A 20,684-nucleotide genomic window follows, 5' to 3' on the forward strand; every position below is an offset into this window, starting at 1 on the left:
ACTTTTGCGATCCCACGGACTATAGCCTCCCAGGCTCCTCTGTCTATGGGATTCTCCAGGCAAGGATACCAGAGTGGGTTGCTATTCCCTTCTCCAAAGGGTCTTTCCGACCCAAGGATGGAACCCAGGTCTCCTGCATTGCAGGCATATTCTTTACCGTCTAGGCTACAGAAGTCTGTTTTATTCAATGTGAAACTCCTATGGAAAAATACATAGAACTTTGATAGAATGAACTAATAAGAGTAAATTTTAAAAAGAATGTACCTTGTATCATTACTGGTCTATTTTACCAGTATATCTAAGACTCTTATATACAAAGCTGCAAGCATTCCAGTCATAGTTAATGTATTAGTATGTGAGAAAAATATAAGATGTTGGTCCGTAAATATAAGAAAGATTTCATTTTTAAAGAGCATAGGGAAGAGGCTGTTCTCTTGCTTTCTTGTTTTCTTTTGGAAGCAAACATCTATGCTTAGCCCAGGCTTTCCTTGTTCTCTGGATCCTTCCATTACCAGTGTCTGTTTGGTACCAGTTACCACTTACCCTTGGTCCCCAGGAGACGCAGGTCTGTGTGAAAGCCATGTTTATTGTCCTCTTTGCAAGACTGCATCAGAGACAAAAGAACGAAACACCTGCTTCATTCCTTTGGTAATCCAGTACCTTCGCTGTGTTATTTGCTATGTCTAGGGAATTTGGAAAATTTGTAAAAGACAAACGTTTACGTTTATGTGGAATGTTCATGACATTTTATTTCTTGTCCTTCCCCTCCCCATCCCAGAGATTACTAGGATTTCACCTTCACAAGGAAGCACTCAAGGCGGCACTTGGCTAACAATCAGTGGACGGTTCTTTGATCAGACAGATTTCCCAGTCCGAGTTTTAGTTGGAGGTATTTTTCATGATTTTTTAATAAAAGAATGAATACTTCCTTTAATTATTTCTGTGAAAAATAGTAGTTGTGCTCAATTAATGTATTAATTTAAGAACTGGTATTTCCAGATGGGCATTTGGTCCTGGAGCTTGATGCTTTTCCCACTGCAATTTTCCAGTGAGGACTGCTCCTTGCAGCCTTATGTGACCAGGATTTGGGCTCTGAGGTCAGCACTGAAGGGCATTGCACAGCAGCATCATGGCTGCCATCAACAAATTGCTCGCCACGCTAAAGACACACATAACCTCTATTTAATAGACTTTCAAATTACCTCTCTGAACTGTTACTATTTCTTAATGGGTTAGATAATTACAGGGAAATTTAAAATGGCATTTCGGGAGACTCCTCATCCCTTTGTCATATACTCTGTCTTGTCTGGACATCAGTAATTACAGATTGTTTTGGCCTTAGAAAAAGCATTAATTGATTCACAAAATGTATATTGGGCTTGATTCCCTGGATGTGCGTCACTTTCATATGTCTGGTTCAGATCTGCTCAAAGGTAGGGAGCTAGGCAACTCAAATGGGAAGTTGGGAATGAATGTATAATGGGGATCTTCTCACTGAGTTAAAATGACCTTACCTACCTTGATGGACAAAGAACAGGACGTCTGTCCAAGTACCTGGCATGTAATTTTTCTGATCAAGCCTTCTGCTCAGATGATTTCTGCTTTTAAGGAATCTGCTGATGAGCTAGCCAAAATGTGATTTCAAGAAAAGAAATTCACAGAAAGCAATCCTGTGTAGCATTCATAGGACATCTTTCCTATCCCATGAATTCTTCCTGGCCACCTGCATAGGCCAAAAAATTTTAACATTTCATATAATATATTATTCTGTTTTACTATCTTTTAAAATATTAAAAACAGGAACATAATTTTGAATTTGTATGTTTTACATCTGACATTATGATACAGCTGATATACAAAGATTACATGTTAAGTTTTTTTAATAGTATTTCTTTGCCATTAAAGTGCAGGCAGATTTGAGATTCTGAATCCTCAATAATTTCTTGAAAATCATTGGTTTTTGTATCTTTCCTTTGCTCCAACAAAAATGAGTTAAGTTGGTTTAAAATATTGTTAAAATGTACTGTTTTATAGTTCAGTGACTTTGTATCCACAAAGCATTCAAATAGTGAAAGGTTGTATTGAAGTATACATTTTCCAGGCCACCAAACAAAACTTGGTAAAGATGCTTTCCTCCGTTTCCCTTACTTCTGTATTCATGGATTATTTCCATGTCAATAAATAGTTAATGAGGGTCGACCTTTCATGAAGCACTGTGAGGAGCACTTGGGAGTCTAAAATGTACACTCTTACTCAAGTCTATTTGTGCTTATGTATTACGATAATCGTTCTTATTTAAAACCTTGTCTGTTTTGGTTTCCATCTGTCTGTGACATAAATTATTATAAATTTATTTTAAAATTATTATCCTTTTTGTTTTTATTTTAAAAACTTGAACAAAACCACTATTATCCTAAGAAGACTGGAATCATCTACTTTTGTAAATTTTAAACATGACTGATTTATTCCGAAACTTTTCTCCAGGGAACAAAACATATAAGGCTTCACTTTGGACCCAGATAAAATAGTTTACAGTGACATAATTTTATCAAACTTTTAACTTTGTTTCTCAGAAATTATGAAATATTCTAACTCAGATTTGTGAGATTTTGCCAGCAAAGTGTTGCCCTGTGGAAGTACAACTAAAGTACAATTAATGAGTGATAAGCTTTGATGGAGAACATGTAAAGGAAATGAAGACCCTTCAGCTTTGCCTCTTGCTTGTGCGTCTTGGTTCTAATTGAAAAAGCACTCCAAGTTAGGCTGGTGTGATTTGCATTCTGAAGCTCTGTAGTAATGGCTCTGCCCTTGCTTCTCTGTAGGTCAAGCCTGTCATATTTTGAATGTCACAGAAAATAGCATATGTTGCAAGACACCCCCTAAACCTGATATTCTCAGAACTATATATCCAGGTAAGTCACCATTGGAGAGAAAGACCATTTCTATATTTGCATAAGAGGAATATTACTGACAGATATCTATAGTGTCTTAGTCTGTTCAGGCTGCTATAACAAAACATCGTAGACTGAGTAGCTTATAAACACCATTGATTTCTCAAGATTCTGGAGGCTAGGAATCCAAGATCATGGCCCTGGCAGATTAGGTATCTGATGAGAACCTGTTCCTCATAGATGAGGCATTCGAAGGGGTATGGTGCTCTGTGGGGTCTCTCATAAGGACACTAATCCCATTCATGAGGGCTCTACTCCCATGGCCTGAACACTCCCCACAGGCCACACCTCCTAATACCATCACATTGGGCATTAGGTTTCACTAGGTTTCAACATTTTAGTTTTGAGGGGACCCAAACATTCAGCCCATAACATAGTAACAAAAAATACTATTTGAGCTTTTTACAATTTGTAGTGAGAATGATAATAAATTTCTTCCTAGTTTTTCTTTTCTTTTTATTTCTGGATTAGGAAATATTTCTATTCAATTAGTTGAATCAAGGCTATACCAGTGGAGGTAAACTTGGCCTAAATTTCTCAGACACCCTGTGAAAGCTCTTTTGATAGAGTATGAAGGTACTTTTATTTCAAATCAAATGATTGTTACTAAATGTTGGTACAGGCTAATGGAAACATTTTAAATGCTTTTTCCTAGTGAAAAAATAAATCAGTTCAGTTCAGTCACTCAGTCGTGTCCGACTCTTTGCAACCACATGGACCGCAGCATGCCAGGCTTCGCTGTCCATCACCAGCTCCTGGAGCTTGCTCAAACTCATGTCCTTTAAGTCAGTGATTCCATCCAACCATTTCATCCTCTGTCATCCCCTTCTCCTCCCACCTTCAATCTTTCCCAGCATCAGGGTCTTTTCCAATGAGTCAGCTGTTTACATCAGGGGGGAAAAGTATTGGAGTTTCAGCTTCAGCATCAGTCCTTCCAATGAATATTCAGGACTGATTTCCTTTAGGATGGACTGGTTGGATCTCCTTGCAGTCCAAGGGACTCTCAAGAGTCTTCTCCAACACCACAGTTCAAAAACATCAATTCTTTGGTGCTCAGCTTTCTTTATAGTCCAACTCTCACATCTACACATGACTACTGGGAAAACCATAGCTTTGACTAGATGGACCTTTGTTGGCAAAGTAATGTCTTTGCTTTTTAGTATGCTGTCTAGGTTGGTCATAGCTTTTCTTCCAAGGAGCAAGTGTCTTTTAATTTCATGGCTGCAGTCACCATCTGCAGTGATTTTGGAGCCCCAAAAATAAAGTCTTTCACTGTTTCCATTATTTCCCCATCTATTTACCATGAAGTGATGGGACCAGATGCCATGATCTTAGTTTTCTGAATGTTGAGTTTTAAGCGAACTTTTTCACTCTCCTCTTTCACTTTCATCACGAGGCTCTTTAGTTCTTCTTAAATGGCAGAGGTTAAATCCTTATCTAGTATGATTTAGGTGTGATCACAGGGAATGGGGAAAAATGGAACTCAAAAGTCTTTCCAGATTTTTCACCTGTGGCCATTAAAAGTGCAGCTGAGGGCTTTGAGGTCTGAAACTAGACCCCCGTGATGCTGTACATGTGTGCAGGTGGATTTTGTATCTCATCTTGTGCCCCCAGTGAAATCAGTTTATAATTGTGTCATTGGTTGGTGTTTGAAGCCAAACAAATTCAGTTTATTAACCTTTTAAATGTCTTTGTTTTGAATGATATTTTAAAAAATTATTTTATTTATTTACAGTTGTGTTGGATCTTCATCATTGTGCAGGCTTTTCTCTAGTTGCAGCGAGCAGGTGGTGGTGGTTTAGTCACTCAGTCATGTCCAATTCTTTGAGACCCCATGAGCTGTAGCCCACCAGGCTCCTCTGTCCATAAGATTTTCCAGGCAAGAATACTGGAGTGGGTTGCCATTTCCTTCCACATTGCAGCTCTGTAGTTGCAGTGCACAGGTTTCTCATTTCCGTGGCTTCTCTTGTTGCAGAGCACAGGATCTAGGGCACGTAGACTTCAGTAGTCGTGGCCTGTGGCCTCAGTAGTCGTGACTCCCAGGCTGTAGGGCACAGGCTCAATAGTTATGGTGCACGGGCTGTTGCTCTGCAGCATGTGGGATCATCCTGGATCACGGATCGAACCCGTGTCTCCTGCATTGGCAGGTGGATTCTTTACCACTGAGCCACAAAGAAAGCTCTTGAATGATATTTTTTAAATGACCAGTTTAAGAGGAGAATTTTGGTATTCATAATTGATTACTTTAAAGAAAGTTGTGTATACAAGAGCATACTGTTGCTTAAAAAGTTTGAAGTGCTCAAGCACTTCAAAGAGAAGAGTTGCAGAGGAAGAGTTGCAGTCATTATTTTCCAGATTCTGACACTCCAGCCAAGCCTAAGCTGCTGGAGAAAAACCTGCACTTGACTCGTGTTGTATTTTAAGGAAGAAAAATAAAAACTGAGATGGCTCCATTATAATTATGAAAAAATAACACTGGCAAGTGTTGTTTTTGTTCAGTCACTAAGTCATGTCCGACTCTTTGTGACCCCATGAACTGCAGCAGGCCAGACTTTCCTGTCCTTCACTATCTCCCTGAGTTTGCTCAAACTCATGTCCATTGAGTCAGTGATGCCATCCAACTATCTCATCCTCTGTTGCCCCCTTCTCCTCTTGCCCTCAATCTGGCAAGTGTAAGCTTACTTTAAATGAGAATGTTTTCTCTCTGATTCTGTCCAAGAAGGAGATGAAATCCTAGAGCACAAAGTAATGTTAAAAAGAAGAAAAGTACTAACAGAAACCTAAGGCCAACAGTGTGTGTTCATTGAGCCATTAAATGACTAACTTTTATTAGAGATAATAATCAGGGTGAATGTTTTGTAATGAAATAGTCTGAATCTTGAAGTTTTGAGTCTTGACTACATAAAGCAACATCAGTCTTATCAAAAGTAATAATTATATTATTACTATCTTATGTAAGGCATTCACTGAGTACCAGGTACTTTGCATGTGTTTGTGTGTGTGTGTGTGTGTAATATGTAATCCCTATAGCAGCTACGCAAGTCATAATATTAGACTCATTTTATAGAATGTAGAATCAGAGGTTTAGATGTATGAAATAATAAATAAAATTGTAGACTGTCTTAATAGCACTGTATCCTCTGGGCACAGATACAGGTAGAGATATATGTAATTCTTCTGTTTATACATATAGTCTAAAAATATGAATAGAAATAGAATATCTATAAGCACTACCCAAGTAAAAGTTATTGAGATACTGCATCAAAATTCTGATGAGAGCCTTCTTTATTACGTTCAGGAGGGAGAGGCCTAATGCTTGAGGTGTGGAATAATAGCCGGCCAGCACGTCTTGAAGAGATACTCCAATACAGTGAAAAAACTCCAGGGTACTTGGGTGCCATTTGGGTAGATTCAGCTTCCTATGTTTGGCCCATGGAACAAGACACATTTGTTGCACGTTTCAGTGGGTTTTTGGTGGCTCCAGAATCTGACGTTTATAGATTCTACATCAAAGGTGATGACCGTTATGCCATTTATTTCAGCCAGACTGGACTTCCAGAAGATAAGGTAGGGAAGCCACAGCATACCACATGGTATCATAGAAACAATATGGTAACCTTTATATGTGTCCCATTTATTCGACACTAAAACCAATGAATATACTAAAGAATCTATGTGGTGGGTATTTGACTATTTTAACACATGTGATATGAGCCATAAAGTCATTATGGAAAACTTGTTGTCTAAAAGAAAATGTTTTTCCCATACCTAAATTTTCCTTCACTAAGAAAAAAATAGACATTTTCTTTAAAATTAAAGATTATTTTTATTATGAAAGAATTATAATCACCCATAGGGAATTTGGAGAAACGTACACATATTTCACTGTTCTACTAGATCTGTTTCACTATTACTTGATCATGAGATTAAAATCTTTTATCTCCTTTTGTCTATATTTTATTTTTTACATAAATAGGATCCTGTGACCAAATTTATAATCACTTTTATCATGTATTAGTCTTTTCACATATTATTAAATAGCTTTTATGATGCAGTGTTTGATGACTAAATAGTATGTTATTGGGTGAGTTACTAAACTTAAGTAACTTTCCACATACTGATACATTTTTAACTTCTGATATTTTATGATCACAAATAATACTCTGTTAAACATTTGTGTTCATTACATTATTACATGTTTTATGTTATTTCTTTAGGAAGTGAAAGTGAAAGTCGCTCAGTCATGTCCGACTCTTTGCAACCTCATGGTTTGAGGCCCCAAGGTTTGAGGCCCCAAGGTTTGCGACCCCATGGACTGTCCATGGAATTCTCTAGGCTAGAATACTGGAGTGTGTAGCCTTTCCCTTCTCCAGGGGATCTTCCCAACCCAGGAATCAAACCCAGGTGTCCCACATTGCAGACAGATTCTTTACCAGCTGAGCTACACAGGAAGCCCAAGAATACTGAAGCTGGTAGCCTATCCCTTCTCCAGCGGATCTTCCTAACCCAGGAATTGAACCGGGGCCTCCTGCGTTGCAGGCAGATTCTTTACCAACTGAGCTATGAGGGAAGGACCATTTCACAAATGTGAAACTGATAGATCAAATCAAAATGACTCACTACATATATGGCAAGGTTGTCTCCCAGACTTAAATGCCTGCCTGTAACACATGAATTCCAATTTTGCAGTAGTTTTTCAGCATGTTTCTTTTAAGGACAGTGTAGTCATTTCTGTTGAGAAGCCTCAAGTCTTCTCTTTGTAGAGTGTAGACGCATTTAGTGATCTTTGGCATCTTTCATATCTCTTTTTAATGATCTAATTTGGATTAAGTCCCTCAAAGTTTTCTGCAGAAAAAAAGAATATTTTACTTAACAATAAGCAACCTTCCTCCCAGGATGGGTCTTTAAATTTTCCATTTGCAGTTCTAATTGTGGAAAAGCTATGATCTGTGTGTGTTCATGGAATAGTATGGTTGATATTCATTAAGGTTGGCAGGAGTGAAATGAGCTTTGATAATTTTTTAAGATCCTTTTCATCATGAATAATAGAAGAAAAATATGAAGTATTTTCATGTTTTTCTGTTCATAAAAGGTCTAAGACTGAGAGAAATAATAAATGATAAATAAATGCTGAAAGTCTTATTAATAAGTTCTCTCTCTCCTCCCCTCTCTCTTTCTCTGTCTTTTTGGGATAAGGTGAGGATTGCCTATCATTCTTCCAATGCCAACAATTATTTTTCCAACCCAACACAGAGATCAGATGATATTCATCTTCAAGAAGGAAAAGAGTAAGATTTGTTTTCTTTTCTTTAAACTATTATGTGATATTTAAAAGCCATAAGTTTATATATAAAAACATTTTAAATTTGTTTCATGGGTGGAAGTGATGCTAATTTATTATGCTAATAATATTATTATGCTAATAATCAATTTGTAATTGGCCATTCTCCGTAATTTTGTTACATTTTGTTCCTATATTCTCAAGAATACTTCTCCATGTAACAGCTCTTTTGCATATATCACGTTTTTTACCTCCCTGTTTTCTAGGAATCCTGAAGAGCTTTTTGAATGGGATTATTAGCTATTTATTAGTTAGCATTCAGCTAACTAGGGAAATTCGAAATCTAAATTATTCCTGTTACAGAAATTATAATTTTGTGAAATTTTCTTAATCCTGCTTCAGTTTCTTACTAGGACCTTTCAGTCAATCCAGCCATCAAGTTCTCTGCTCTTATTTTCTCTATTACTGGAGATAAACCACAAAACCACATTAACTGGTGCCACAGTTAATATGTATTTAATAGTCTCATGATTTATTTCAGACCCTGGGCCTGCCAGTACTGGAAATTTAATACTAAAGATATTAAAACATACTCCCTGCCCTTAAGTGGTATATTTTTTAGTGCTGAAAGGTCCAATTTCAGAAAGAAAATGAGAATATTATTCAAATAGCTAATAATCCCATTCAAAAAGCTCTTCAGGATTCCTAGAAAACAGGGAGGTTAAAAAATGTGATATATGTAAAATAGCTGTTACATAGAGAACATCAAGAGGTACATGTGAATTACCTTCCATTTACCATTTGTATTTGTTAGGTTTTGCTGTGTAAGAAACCATTCCCCCAGATTTGGTAGCTTGAAGCAACCCAATTTTGTGATTATCTAGGTAGGTCTTTTGATCCTGGCTGTGTTAGCTGGTGATTAATGGTCCAGGACCGCCTTGTTCGCATATCTGGAGTCTCGGCTGGCCTGGCAGGGACTGAAGTATCGAGGATATCTCCAGCCAGAAGGTCTTTCATGACGGTGTGTTGCAGTGTCCCCGCAGGCAAGAGGGCAATTCCTAATGCACAGGGGCTTTTTAAACTCTGCTTATGTCACATTTGCTAATATCTCAGTGACTAAAGCAAAAGGCCAGGCTTATATTCAGTGGGTGAAGAAACAGACTTCACTCCTTTTATTTTTTAATTTATTTTTGCCTGCACTGGGTCCCTATCGCTGCACTCAGGCTTTCTCTAGTTGCCGCAGAGAGGGGCTCTGTTCGTCACGGTGCACGGGCTTCTCGTTGCGGTGGCTTCTCTTGTTGCAGAGCACGGGCTCTAGCCACACAGGCTTCAGTGGTTGAAGCTCTCAGGCTCTACTGAGTGTAGCATTGGTAGTTGTGGCACATGGGCTTAGTTGCTCTGAGATATGTGGGATGTTCCGGAACAGGGATCAAACCTGTGTCCTCTGCTTTGGCAGGTGGATTCTAAACCACTCGACCACCGGGGACGTCCTGGGCTTCTCTTCCTGGTGGGAGGAGTTTTGTTTTTCATTCTACCACATCACCCTTCCAGATATTGATTAGGTTATGCTCATAGGCAGCATCATGGAGTTGGTCAGAGAGGGTTGGGATCAATAGTACCTGAGAGAAGCTACACTTAATGTTCTCACTGAAGTCTTAGGAATAACAAGCATTCCATTCTTTTTCTCTTCCCCCTTCTAATATCACTGCTTTATATACTTAAGCCTTTTCTTTTTTAACCAAGATTGCCAGGCCAATTCAGAGAAAATGGACTACCTTGTTAATTTCTATTGCTATTCAGTGTCAATACACCTTCAGGCTTTGCTTTGACCTTGGAAAATGAGTTCAATTTACCTGCTTGATAAGAGCACAGAGCTTGCATGAAGGTGGCTTGTAATACATCTGCCACCTGGTTTATCTGTGCTTCTGCAAACTAGCTTGGAATTTACACATTGGCAGGAATAATGATGCCTGTGAGTTCTGAAATTGAGGCCACATGGCTGGTTTGTTGCACAATGGTCCCTGGGACCTTTTTGAAGATAACTTGTCTTGCCAGTTCATTTTACTCAAATAATACAGCCTATCTCTACATGCATATCTCTTGGGTCACCCCCCTTTCTATTTGAATCCTACCTCAGTTACTAACTTCTAAATAATTTTTCAGTCTTTAAAATTCTTAGTTTCTGTAATTCATATAAACAAACAGAATAATATATGTATTTATAGGACTTTGTGACACTTAAATAGAGTAATGTCTGTGAAGTGCTAGCATGTAGAAAGTGCCTTAAAATATATTTAAGCTGCCAATAAGGATACAGAATTTAGTGGTTCTTCTCCAAGTCCAGGCTTCCCTTATGGGTCAACTGGTAAAGAATCCACCCACAATACAGGAGACCTGAGTTCGACCCCTGGGTTGGGAAGATCCCCTGGAGAAGGAAAAAGCTACCCGCTCCAGTATTCTGGCCTGGAGAATTCCATGGACTGTATAATCCACTGGGTCTCAAAGAGTAGGACATGACTGAGTGACTTTCACTTTACTTCACTTCTCCAAGTCCTGCTCCGTAGTTAGTATTGCCCACCTTGATTTGGCAGAGATGGCAAACAGGTTTCTCAGGGCAGCTGAAAGCCTGACATAATCCTCCAGTATCAGTCCTGTGGAGGAAATGACCCAGAGCCCCATCTCCTTGCCAGATGGGAGATAAAAAATGCACTCCATTCACAGTCTTTCATGAACCGTGGACACTTCATCTCCATATACAAGAGTATCTGCTGAATGATGTGAGGCCATTTAAAGGAACTCCTAGCTGGCCTCTTCAAAGATGGGAGCAGTGTGACACTGATTGAGACTTAGGTAGGAAAGGTCCCCTGGAGGAAAAAATGGCAACCCACTCCAGTATTCTTGCCTGGGAAGGCTCATGGACAGAGCAGCCTGGTGGGCTATAGTCCACGGGGTCCCAAAGAGCCAGACACAACTGAGCGACTGAGCACACAAACAGTAGTAGCTTTGCACTCCCCTGTAACGACTGGTGGGTGAACAGCTAATTCTCAATAGGCAGTTGGATGATGGGCAGGGACCCTCAGGAATCAAGAATTCCAGATTTAAGGTGTGAATCTCATCCAGCTTGTTGGAGGGCCGTGATCAGCCTAATCAGTAAAAGTTTCCTAAGGCAGTGTTTTATTTCCCAAGTTACAAGTGGAGACAATATTTAAGGAACTTAGGGGAGAATTTCATCCCTGACACATACAACCACTCAGATACAAAATATGTGGTATGTCTGAGTCTACCTGACATTTTCTTATGTACATTACAGTACTTTAACCTCTTTGTGTCCTCTGGTTTTATGTCAGGAAGTTTGTTATAACCTACAATGTAATTGTTTTCAGCTCCTTGAGGATAGAAGGTAGTATCTCTTCTCAATTCGTCAGTTTCTCTATCTCTAATGCAGATATCTTACACAACTCATTTTCTTTTAGCAAACTGCTGTGAAATAATTTGATAGTTAAAATCAAGGATGTGTGTATGTGTGTGTGCTAGTCACTTCAGTTGTGTCCGACTCTTTGAGACCCTCTGGACTATAGCCCACCAGGCTCCTCTGTCCTTGAGATTCTCCAGGCAAGAATGCTGGAGTGGGTTGTCATGCCCTCCTCCAGGGGATCTTCCCGACCCAGGGATCAAACCCTTGTCTCTTACATCTCCTGCATTGGCAAGTAGGTTCTTTACCACTAGCGCCACCTGGGGACAATATAAATCATTTATTGGGCAGGTATTTTGTATCGTGTAGAAATTTATTCATTGAAAGCAAAATTCATGATTAAGTGTTCTGGAGAAAAAGTTCCAATCTTTAGTTGTTCTATTTTCCAGATATTACATTGAAATCTTGCTGCAGGAGTACAGACTAAGCGCTTTTGTGGATGTTGGACTGTACCAGTATAAAAGTGTCTATACTGAACAACAAACAGAAGATGCAGTGAATGAAGAACAAGTCATCAAATCCCAGTCAGCAGTTGTCCAGGAAGTACAGGTTGGCTGTGGTTATAGAGTCACCTTAGAAAGAGCAAATGTTCAAAGATAGAACTCTATTTGGTTATTAACTGTACGAGGTAAGATACTGTTTGAAGGGGAAGCAGTCGTGGAAAATTATTAAATTGTGCCTTGGAATATCTGTAATTATAAAGAGCCTGTTGTTTGATGACTTACCCTTTAAAATAGTTTATTGTTTACAGTAGCTGGTTTATGATGCTTTTAAAAATGTATTTTTCCATGTAGTAAATAGATGCTTTTTTTAAATTGGGGAATAGGTTATAACATTGGAAAACTGGGAAACAACTCATGCAACGAATGAAGTGCAGAAGGTCGTGGTAACCAGCCCATGTGTGGAAGCTAATTTATGTTCACATTACCAGTATAGATTGATCTACAACATGGAAAAAACTGGTAAGTTGTAAAAAATAAGGGAGACTTTATTTCTCTTTATGTTAGACAAAATTTTAAAAAGGTATTTGCTCTAGTCAAGTTCTACTATATGGAAAATACAGTTTTAATAGTATGCTTGGTAAAGAAGCAAAAAAAAATATTATGAAGAAAACTCCTCAGACTGGGATAGAAAATGGCATCAATAAAAACAACTTTCAGGTATATACTGTCACTTTCTTCTATAAGGATCATGATAAATGCATATTTAAACACACAAAAACATACCTGCAACTCACAGGTATAAGTTAATAGGAATTAAATTTATCATTACAGACAGGTGATCATTTCTTTCAATTTCTCAAATTAAGCAATAGACCTATAAGACACTAGTTTATCTGTTAATAAAGATATTGTATTTCTTATTTTATAACAAATCCAGAAAAATAATTTTTGCTACTTCTATCATTTCAATAAGTAAATACTGATGAATACTTACTATTTGCCACATGGGATGCTTATTACCATGGGAACATTGAAACAGTAAAATATGAACCTGTCCTCAATAGATCACAATCCCATTAAGTACTCAATAATATTGAATTTGAATCTTTCAGAACATAATTTCATTAATAACTTATGGTACAGGCTATAGGTACTTTAAAAAATTCAAATATAAGGCATCACTGCTGGTTGGGGTAGAGCGGAGATTGCAACCCATTTTTTTTCTGATTAAAGTTCCTAATCATTTGACTTTTAAATTTTATTTTATTTCATACAAAGTCTGGCTACCTGCTGATGCTTCTGAGTTCATACTGCAGTCAGCCTTAAATGACCTCTGGTCTATAAAACCCGACACAGTGCAAGTCATAAGAACAGAAGACCCCCGAAGCTATGTTTACCTGATAACCTTTATATCAACTAGAGGTAAGCCTGTATTTCATTTTGAAGTTCTGTAATGTTTTTTCTAGGAAACAAATTCGTATCCTGTGCACCTCCACTGAAAAAGGTAAAAGCACCATAAAATGAGAGGAGAAAGGAAGTGGATTCATAGTGTTGATCAACTTCAGGAGAAACAAATTAAATGGTTAATTTTTTATATTGTAATTTAAATTTTAGTTGTATTTCAAAGAGTGTACAGCTCCAAATGCATGAGAAATACACTGCACTATAAACTACAAATACTCTATTAGTAATAGTCTACTTTATATTTAGCAAAAATTAGTGAAGATATTTAATTCTGGAAATGAAATTTAAGTAAATCAGTATTTCTCAGGAGACACTTAGTCTGGCCAGATCTTGCCCACTGAAAGGATTCTCGGGTCAAACCCACATAGGAAACACTGCATACCACACCTTCTCCTTGAAGATTTATAGAACCCATTAGAATATTAAAATCCCCAAGGAATCCTGCAGTGAGCAATAAAAACAACAAAGCAATAAAAAAAAAAAAAAGCAGTGCACTTGTATTTAATATAGCATTTTCCAAAATTATTTGATTTCTTTACCCTTTTCAAGTAATAGCTATTAGCTTCCAATTACATTTTCAAATCTTAAAGACAAATTTAGCAACCAGTTTGGTGTCTCAGACAGTAAAGACCCTACCTGCAATGGAGGAGACCCAGGTTTGATCCCTGGGTCAGGAAGATCTGCTGAAGAAGGAAATGAGAACCCACTCCAGTATTCTTGCATGGAAAATCCCATGGATAGAGGAGCCTGGAGGGCTACAGTCCATGGGGTTGCAAAGAGTTGGACACAACTGAGCAACTAGCACTTTCTTTCTTTCTTTGGGTATTTGGGATTTCTGGCCCATGAAATCAATCCCTGAATAAATTGCTTTTTTTTGAGCAATCACTATTTTCTAATTCATATAAGTAAAATGTTACATCAATATTTATGTCTCATTGAATGAAATTGTTAATTTCATTGCTGAGTAGAGAATTTTGTTTAACATAAAGTTCTAAAAATTTCCCATAGGTTATCTTGTCAAAATGCTATATAAATAAAGATATTGTTATCTTTGTTCTCTCAGAAACATGGTTTTAGATCAAAGAGAAATTTTAAAGGTTCAGCAGAAACCTTAACCAATATGGTACTTAAGTCATAACTGGGCAGATTCTAGTACTTTACTCAACAGAGAAAGGCAATAGGATTCCATTGTTAAAGCATCTTCCCAGTGAAGAGAAACATCTGAGGACAAAGCCTGATTTCTCTCAAAGTGAGATGGTATGAACAAGCCTCACAGGCATGAGACTGTTTCCTGTGATTCACCTTTGTACTCTATTCATATCTGAGGAAAAGAGCAGTTCCCAGCCTAGCCCTTTACACTATGATGGTGGTACTGGAGCAAAAATAAAAGGATTTTTGGAATATTCTGTTGCCCATTGATTTTTACCTCTTGATTCCAATGCCCAACTTCTATTTATCTTACAAAACATCCTTTTAAGCTACAAAAACAGAACCTTAAAATATATAGGTTACCTTTCTCTGCTATTTTGCTATTTCTACTATGGCTAAATGGACTGGAAGAGGTCAGTTTTCATTCCAATCCCAAAGAAAAGCAATGCCAAAGAATGCTCAAAATACCGCACAATTGCACTCAACTCACGCGCTAGTAAAGTAATGCTTAAAATTCTCTAAGCCAGGCTTCAGCAATACGTGAACCATGAACTTCCAGATGTTCAAGCTGGTTTTAGAAAAGGCAGAGGAACCAGAGATCAAATTGCCAACATCCGCTGGATCGTGGAAAAAGCAAGAGAGTTCCAGAAAAGCATCTATTTCTGCTTCATTGACTATGCCAAAGCCTTTGAATGTGTGGATCACAATAAACTGTGGAAAATTCTGAAAGAGATGGCAATACCAGACCACCTGACCTGCCTCTTGAGAAACCCGTATGCAGGTCAGGAAGCAACAGTTAGAACTGGACATGGAACAACACACTGGTTCCAAATAGGAAAAGGAGTACATCAAGGCTATATATTGTCACCCTGCTTATTTAACTTCTATGCAGAGTACATCATGAGAAACGCTGGGCTGGAGGAAGCACAAGCTGGAATCAAGATTGCCGGGAGAAATATCAATCACCTCAGATATGCAGATGACGCCACCCTTGTGGCAGAAAGTGAAGAAGAGCTGAAGAGCCTCTTGATGAAAGTGAAAGAGGAGAGTGAAAAAGTTGGCTTAAAGCTCAACTTTCAGAAAACTAAGATCATGGTATCCGGTCCCATCACTTCATTGCAGATAGATGGGGAAACAGTGGCTGACTATTTTTCTGGGCTTCAAAATCACTGCAGATGGTGATGGCAGCCATGAAATTAAAAGATGCTTACTCCTTGGAAGGAAAGTTACGACCAACCTAGACAGCATATTAAAAAGCAGAGACATTACTTTGCCAACAAAGGTCTGTCTAGTCAAGGCTATGATTTTTCCAGTGGTCATGTATGGATGTGAGAGTTGGACTATAAAGAAGGCTGAGTGCCGAAGAATTGATGCTTTTGAACTGTGGTGTTGGAGAAGACTCTTGAGAGTCCCTTGGACTGCAAGGAGATCCAACCAGTCCATCCTAAAGGAGATTGATCCTGGGTGTTCATTGGAAGGACTGATTTGAAGCTGAAACTCCAACACTTGGCCACCTGATGCGAAGAGCTGACTCATTGGAAAAGACCCTGATGCTGGGAAAGATTGAGGGCAGGAAGAGAAGGCAACGACAGAGGATGAGATGGTTGGATGACATCATCGACTCGATGGACATGGGTTTGGGTGGATGCTGGGAGTTGGTGATGGACAAGGAGGCCTGGAGTGCTGCAGTTCATGGGGTCACAAAGAGTCGGACACAACTTAGCGACTGAACTGAACTGACTATGGCTAAGTCTCAGATTCGAGGATCTGCATCTTCTCCGTTCATCCTTTTTTGTGTGTGATAATTCAATTCCAAATAAAACAAGTTTTGTTAAATCTAAATTTCTTTCATGGCTATATTGGTAATTAATTGACTGCCTCAAGTTATGTTTGGTATTTCATTACAGGAGACTTTGATCTGCTCAGTTATGAAGCATTTGAAGGGAACAATGTCATGCTGGCTATTACAGAACAAACCAAAGGAAAACCCAGTTTGGACACCTTCACACTCAACTGGGATGGGATCACTTCTAGGCCTCTGACACCGCAGTCATCAGAAGCTGAAGTATGCTGTGTTCATTTTTCAAGCAGAAAGCTACTTAAACATCAGCCTTCTACAAAAACATATTTTAAGGAGTGGTAATACATCTCCTACTTGGCATGGTGGGTTAGAGCCAACTCATAGCGAGCAGAGAAGTGGGAGATACCACAGTGACAGAGGGAATGAATGGGGAGTTCTTAGGTCTGTGCCAACAGGGTCCGGGTATCTGTATATGGGGCATCTGCTCATAAGGAACGTTTGCTTGTGAGTTACTGCATTTCCACAACTGCCTGTACAATGAGCATGAGTTAATATTTGTTTGATGACTAAAGATCATACGCTATTTCAACTCTTTAATTCTAAATATGTATGCTTTGCCAGAGAAATAACAGTGTGGAAATTATAGACCTCGTGAATGTGTGCCAATTCCTGTATTATCTAGATTTTTTCTTAAATAATAAAGGATTGCATAATCTGTATTTCTTCTTTTGAGAAACAAAATGCATTGGAGTATATATATATTTTCCAGTTAGTTTTTCATTTGATTGGGAAAGCTATTTATTTGAAACTGTTTAATGAGGGGCTAATTCACTTAGTTTTACCTCATTGACGCTTTTAAAAAACTGCTAAACAAATATGCCTACAGTATGTAATAACATAATAAGCTAAGGTCAGCCAGTTGGATGTAACTATTGACATTCTAAAATAAAAATCTTTTTATTTTAATTAAAAAAATTTTTGGCCATGCCAAGCATCTCATGGGATCTTAGTTCCCTGACTGGAGATCAAACTCAGGCCCTTGGCAGTAAAAGTGCCGAGTCCTAACTGCTGGACCATCAGGGACTTCCCTAAAATAAAAATTTTGAAACAGTCATTATACTGAGATTATCATATATAAACTTAAAAATTATTTAAGAAATTACCTCATAATTATGGCTAACATGGGAATTATCTTATGAAATTATTCCTTTAAAACTAATTAGAATTAGTAGTAAAATTACTAATGTTCTAACCCTTCATGAAGAAATTACTAAAGCTTTAGTAATTATTTATTAATTATTGTTAACTTAGTTTCAGGCAGCACTGGAAGAAATGGTTAGCAGCAAGTGTCCACCACAAATTGCAAATTTTGAAGAAGGATTTGTTGTGAAATACTTCAGAGATTATGAAACTGATTTTAACCTGGTATGTATTTAATCAACCTCAAAATGGACAAGATAAGAATTCATATAAATGTTTGGAATTTTGTCATTTTTTGATTAGCATTAATTACTTTATCATTTAAAGTCAAGTTACAAATATAATTTTGTTATATGTTTATTGATAAGGTTCTAGCATCTTCCTGCATTATAAAATGATTCATTTGTAAAAGCAGTATTTCTACCACATATGAATTTTCTTAATCAAGAGACAGTAGGCAAGATGGGTAAATGTGAGATCTGTAGGGTTTTTTGTTTGCTTTCTTAGATTCAGAGTATATTCTTTCTCCTCATGGCTTCAGAGAATATAATTTGTAGTAGAGCATTATATAGTGAAATTGCTTCCATTGCTTTTTGAGATCACCCTCTGGTCAGTTAGTATGAGGCCTAGTCAGTATTTATTTCTTGATAAAATACAAAGATTTTTCTTTGATTTCCAGTAAAGAAAATTTAAAATATACTTATCTTCCTAATTCTTATTTTGAAGACTCAAGGAAGCCAGATAGTCACCATTTCCAAATGAATACCTCAGGAATAAGAAATATTTAGGCAAGTTATTCAATTTAGATCAATACTCCAGAACTAAATGCGCCTTTTAAAAAAATATATATATATATATATATAAAAACATACATCATGTCATACTTTATGCAAACAGATATGTTAGTGAAAAGGGAAAATCATTTAATGGGCCATGTTTTAATATACATGTATTGAGGTTCTTCTGTCCTGAATGTGATACTTGCAGACAAGGAAACTGAACAACTAATTTACATTATACTCCTTTCCTACTTCATCTACAGTCATCATCATAACACACATTCTTGACTCATGTTACCTTGACTCCTTTAGTTTCCCAGCACCACTCTCACATCCCCACTTCTCTGCATATATTTTAACCCTCTCTCTGATGCTCCTTAGCTCCCTTTTCCTTTTAGATAGCAATCCATTTGTCTCGTCTCCTGAGTCATCTTTTTTAATACTATTATATGAATTAGACACCTCCCTTCAGGCTTAGTTTTATAATCCTTGGTTCCTTTGTCCCAAACTGGTAGGCCCCTGTGTGTACAGGTAGGGTGCTTCGCTCCTTGAACCCTGAAGATTAAACAAAAAACAAGCAAATGAACAAGCAAGCAAACACCAGGCACAGAATGAACACTAAAAATCATTTGTGAAAAGAGTGAATAAATATCCTTAAGGAGTTCATAATGTAAAGGGAAATATAGGACTTAGGAAATAGTCAAATACAGGTACAGGGATTATATGATTATGGATCTAAGTGAATGATATAGAATGAGAGCCTTAGACTTTCAAAGAAGAGAGAAAATATTTCAAGTTAAAGCAGTTTGGGAAACAGTGGGATCTGAGTTGGAACTTGAATGACTTAGGTGAAGAGGCTGGGGAATAAACCAGAAAAATAAATCATGTTTTCATTTGAAATATTATTATTGCTGTAGGAGCATATTAATAGAGGGCAGAAGACAGCTGAAACGGATGCTTACTGTGGTCGTTATTCCCTGAAAAACCCAGCTGTTCTTTTTGACTCAGCAGATGTTAAACAAAACAGACTACCATATGAAGACATTTTATTATTTCCTTATAATCAGGTAAGCTCAACAAAATGATATGCTAATTGAATTTGTAAAATACCTTGGTAATAAAATTTCATGAAATTTTGAGACAAGGAGAATTGCTTGTCATGTGAAATCTCATCACACTGGCCTCGCACCATGATTCACCTTCTAGGGGCTTACGATTTCCTCTTCTGCTGATTCTCAAGTAAAGAAATTTGGAGTCACAGATGTAAAGAACAAACTTGTGGACACTGAGAGGAGAGGGTGGGCTGCTTTCAGAGAATAGCATTGAAACATATACATTACCATATGTAAAATAGGTAGCCGGTGGGAGTTTGATGTATGACGCAGGGAACCCAAAGCTGGTGCTCTGTGACAACCTGGAGAGGATGGGGTGGGGAGGGAGGTGAGAGGAGCCTCAGGAGGGAGGGGTCACATGTATGCCTATGGCTGATTCATATAGATGTATGGCAGAGGCCACCACGATGTTTCAAAATAATCATCCTCCAACTAAAATAAATAAATACATTTAAAAAAATATGTAGTGCCACACATGTATTCTGCTTTATCTTATAATTTTGGAAAAAATTATGTGCACATTAGTGTAAATAGTAAAACAATTAAAAATATATAATCTCCTCAATATTCCTCATTATTTAAGAAGAAACAAAAATGGATAGCCATTATAGTGATTTTGGGTATCCACTCAGGAAAAAGTGAAAGAAAATCACAGAGGAAATGCCAGTTTTAGGATAGATATTACACACATCTAAGCCAAGAGATCATAGATTTACCCTTTCTATTTTTAAAAAATTTTCCAGTTGTTACAACACATGTTCTGAACTTCTAAATTCTAGATATACCTGGCATTCTTAGGAATTATGGACAATTAAAATTAGTATTTAATGAGTTTTGTATGATAACAGGGCTTCCCAGCTGGCACTAGTGCTAAAGAAGACACCTGCTGATGCAGGAGACACAGGAGACACGGGTTTGATTCCCAGGTTAGGAATACCCCTGGAGGAGGGTGTGGCAACCCACTCCAGTGTTCTTGCCTGGAGAATCCCACGGACAGAGGAGCCTGGCAAACTATAGTCCATAGGGTCGCAG

General features: G+C 37.7%; 1 protein-coding gene across 1 annotated transcript in view; it reads left to right on the forward strand.

Moving 5' to 3' along the window:
• Positions 1 to 20,684, forward strand: part of PKHD1L1 (PKHD1 like 1) — a 184,318-nt gene that overhangs the window by 32,036 nt on the left and 131,598 nt on the right. Inside the window, exons 11-20 of the mRNA XM_014480419.2 lie at positions 779 to 889; positions 2,823 to 2,912; positions 6,250 to 6,518; positions 8,148 to 8,239; positions 12,094 to 12,253; positions 12,531 to 12,666; positions 13,426 to 13,569; positions 16,668 to 16,825; positions 17,873 to 17,986; positions 19,458 to 19,607. Coding sequence (XP_014335905.2) covers positions 779 to 889; positions 2,823 to 2,912; positions 6,250 to 6,518; positions 8,148 to 8,239; positions 12,094 to 12,253; positions 12,531 to 12,666; positions 13,426 to 13,569; positions 16,668 to 16,825; positions 17,873 to 17,986; positions 19,458 to 19,607 — 1,424 coding nt within the window. The remainder of the gene's footprint in view (positions 1 to 778; positions 890 to 2,822; positions 2,913 to 6,249; positions 6,519 to 8,147; positions 8,240 to 12,093; positions 12,254 to 12,530; positions 12,667 to 13,425; positions 13,570 to 16,667; positions 16,826 to 17,872; positions 17,987 to 19,457; positions 19,608 to 20,684) is intronic.

Source organism: Bos mutus, chromosome 14, assembly GCF_027580195.1.
Source record: "Bos mutus isolate GX-2022 chromosome 14, NWIPB_WYAK_1.1, whole genome shotgun sequence".
Lineage (NCBI taxonomy): Eukaryota > Metazoa > Chordata > Mammalia > Artiodactyla > Bovidae > Bos > Bos mutus.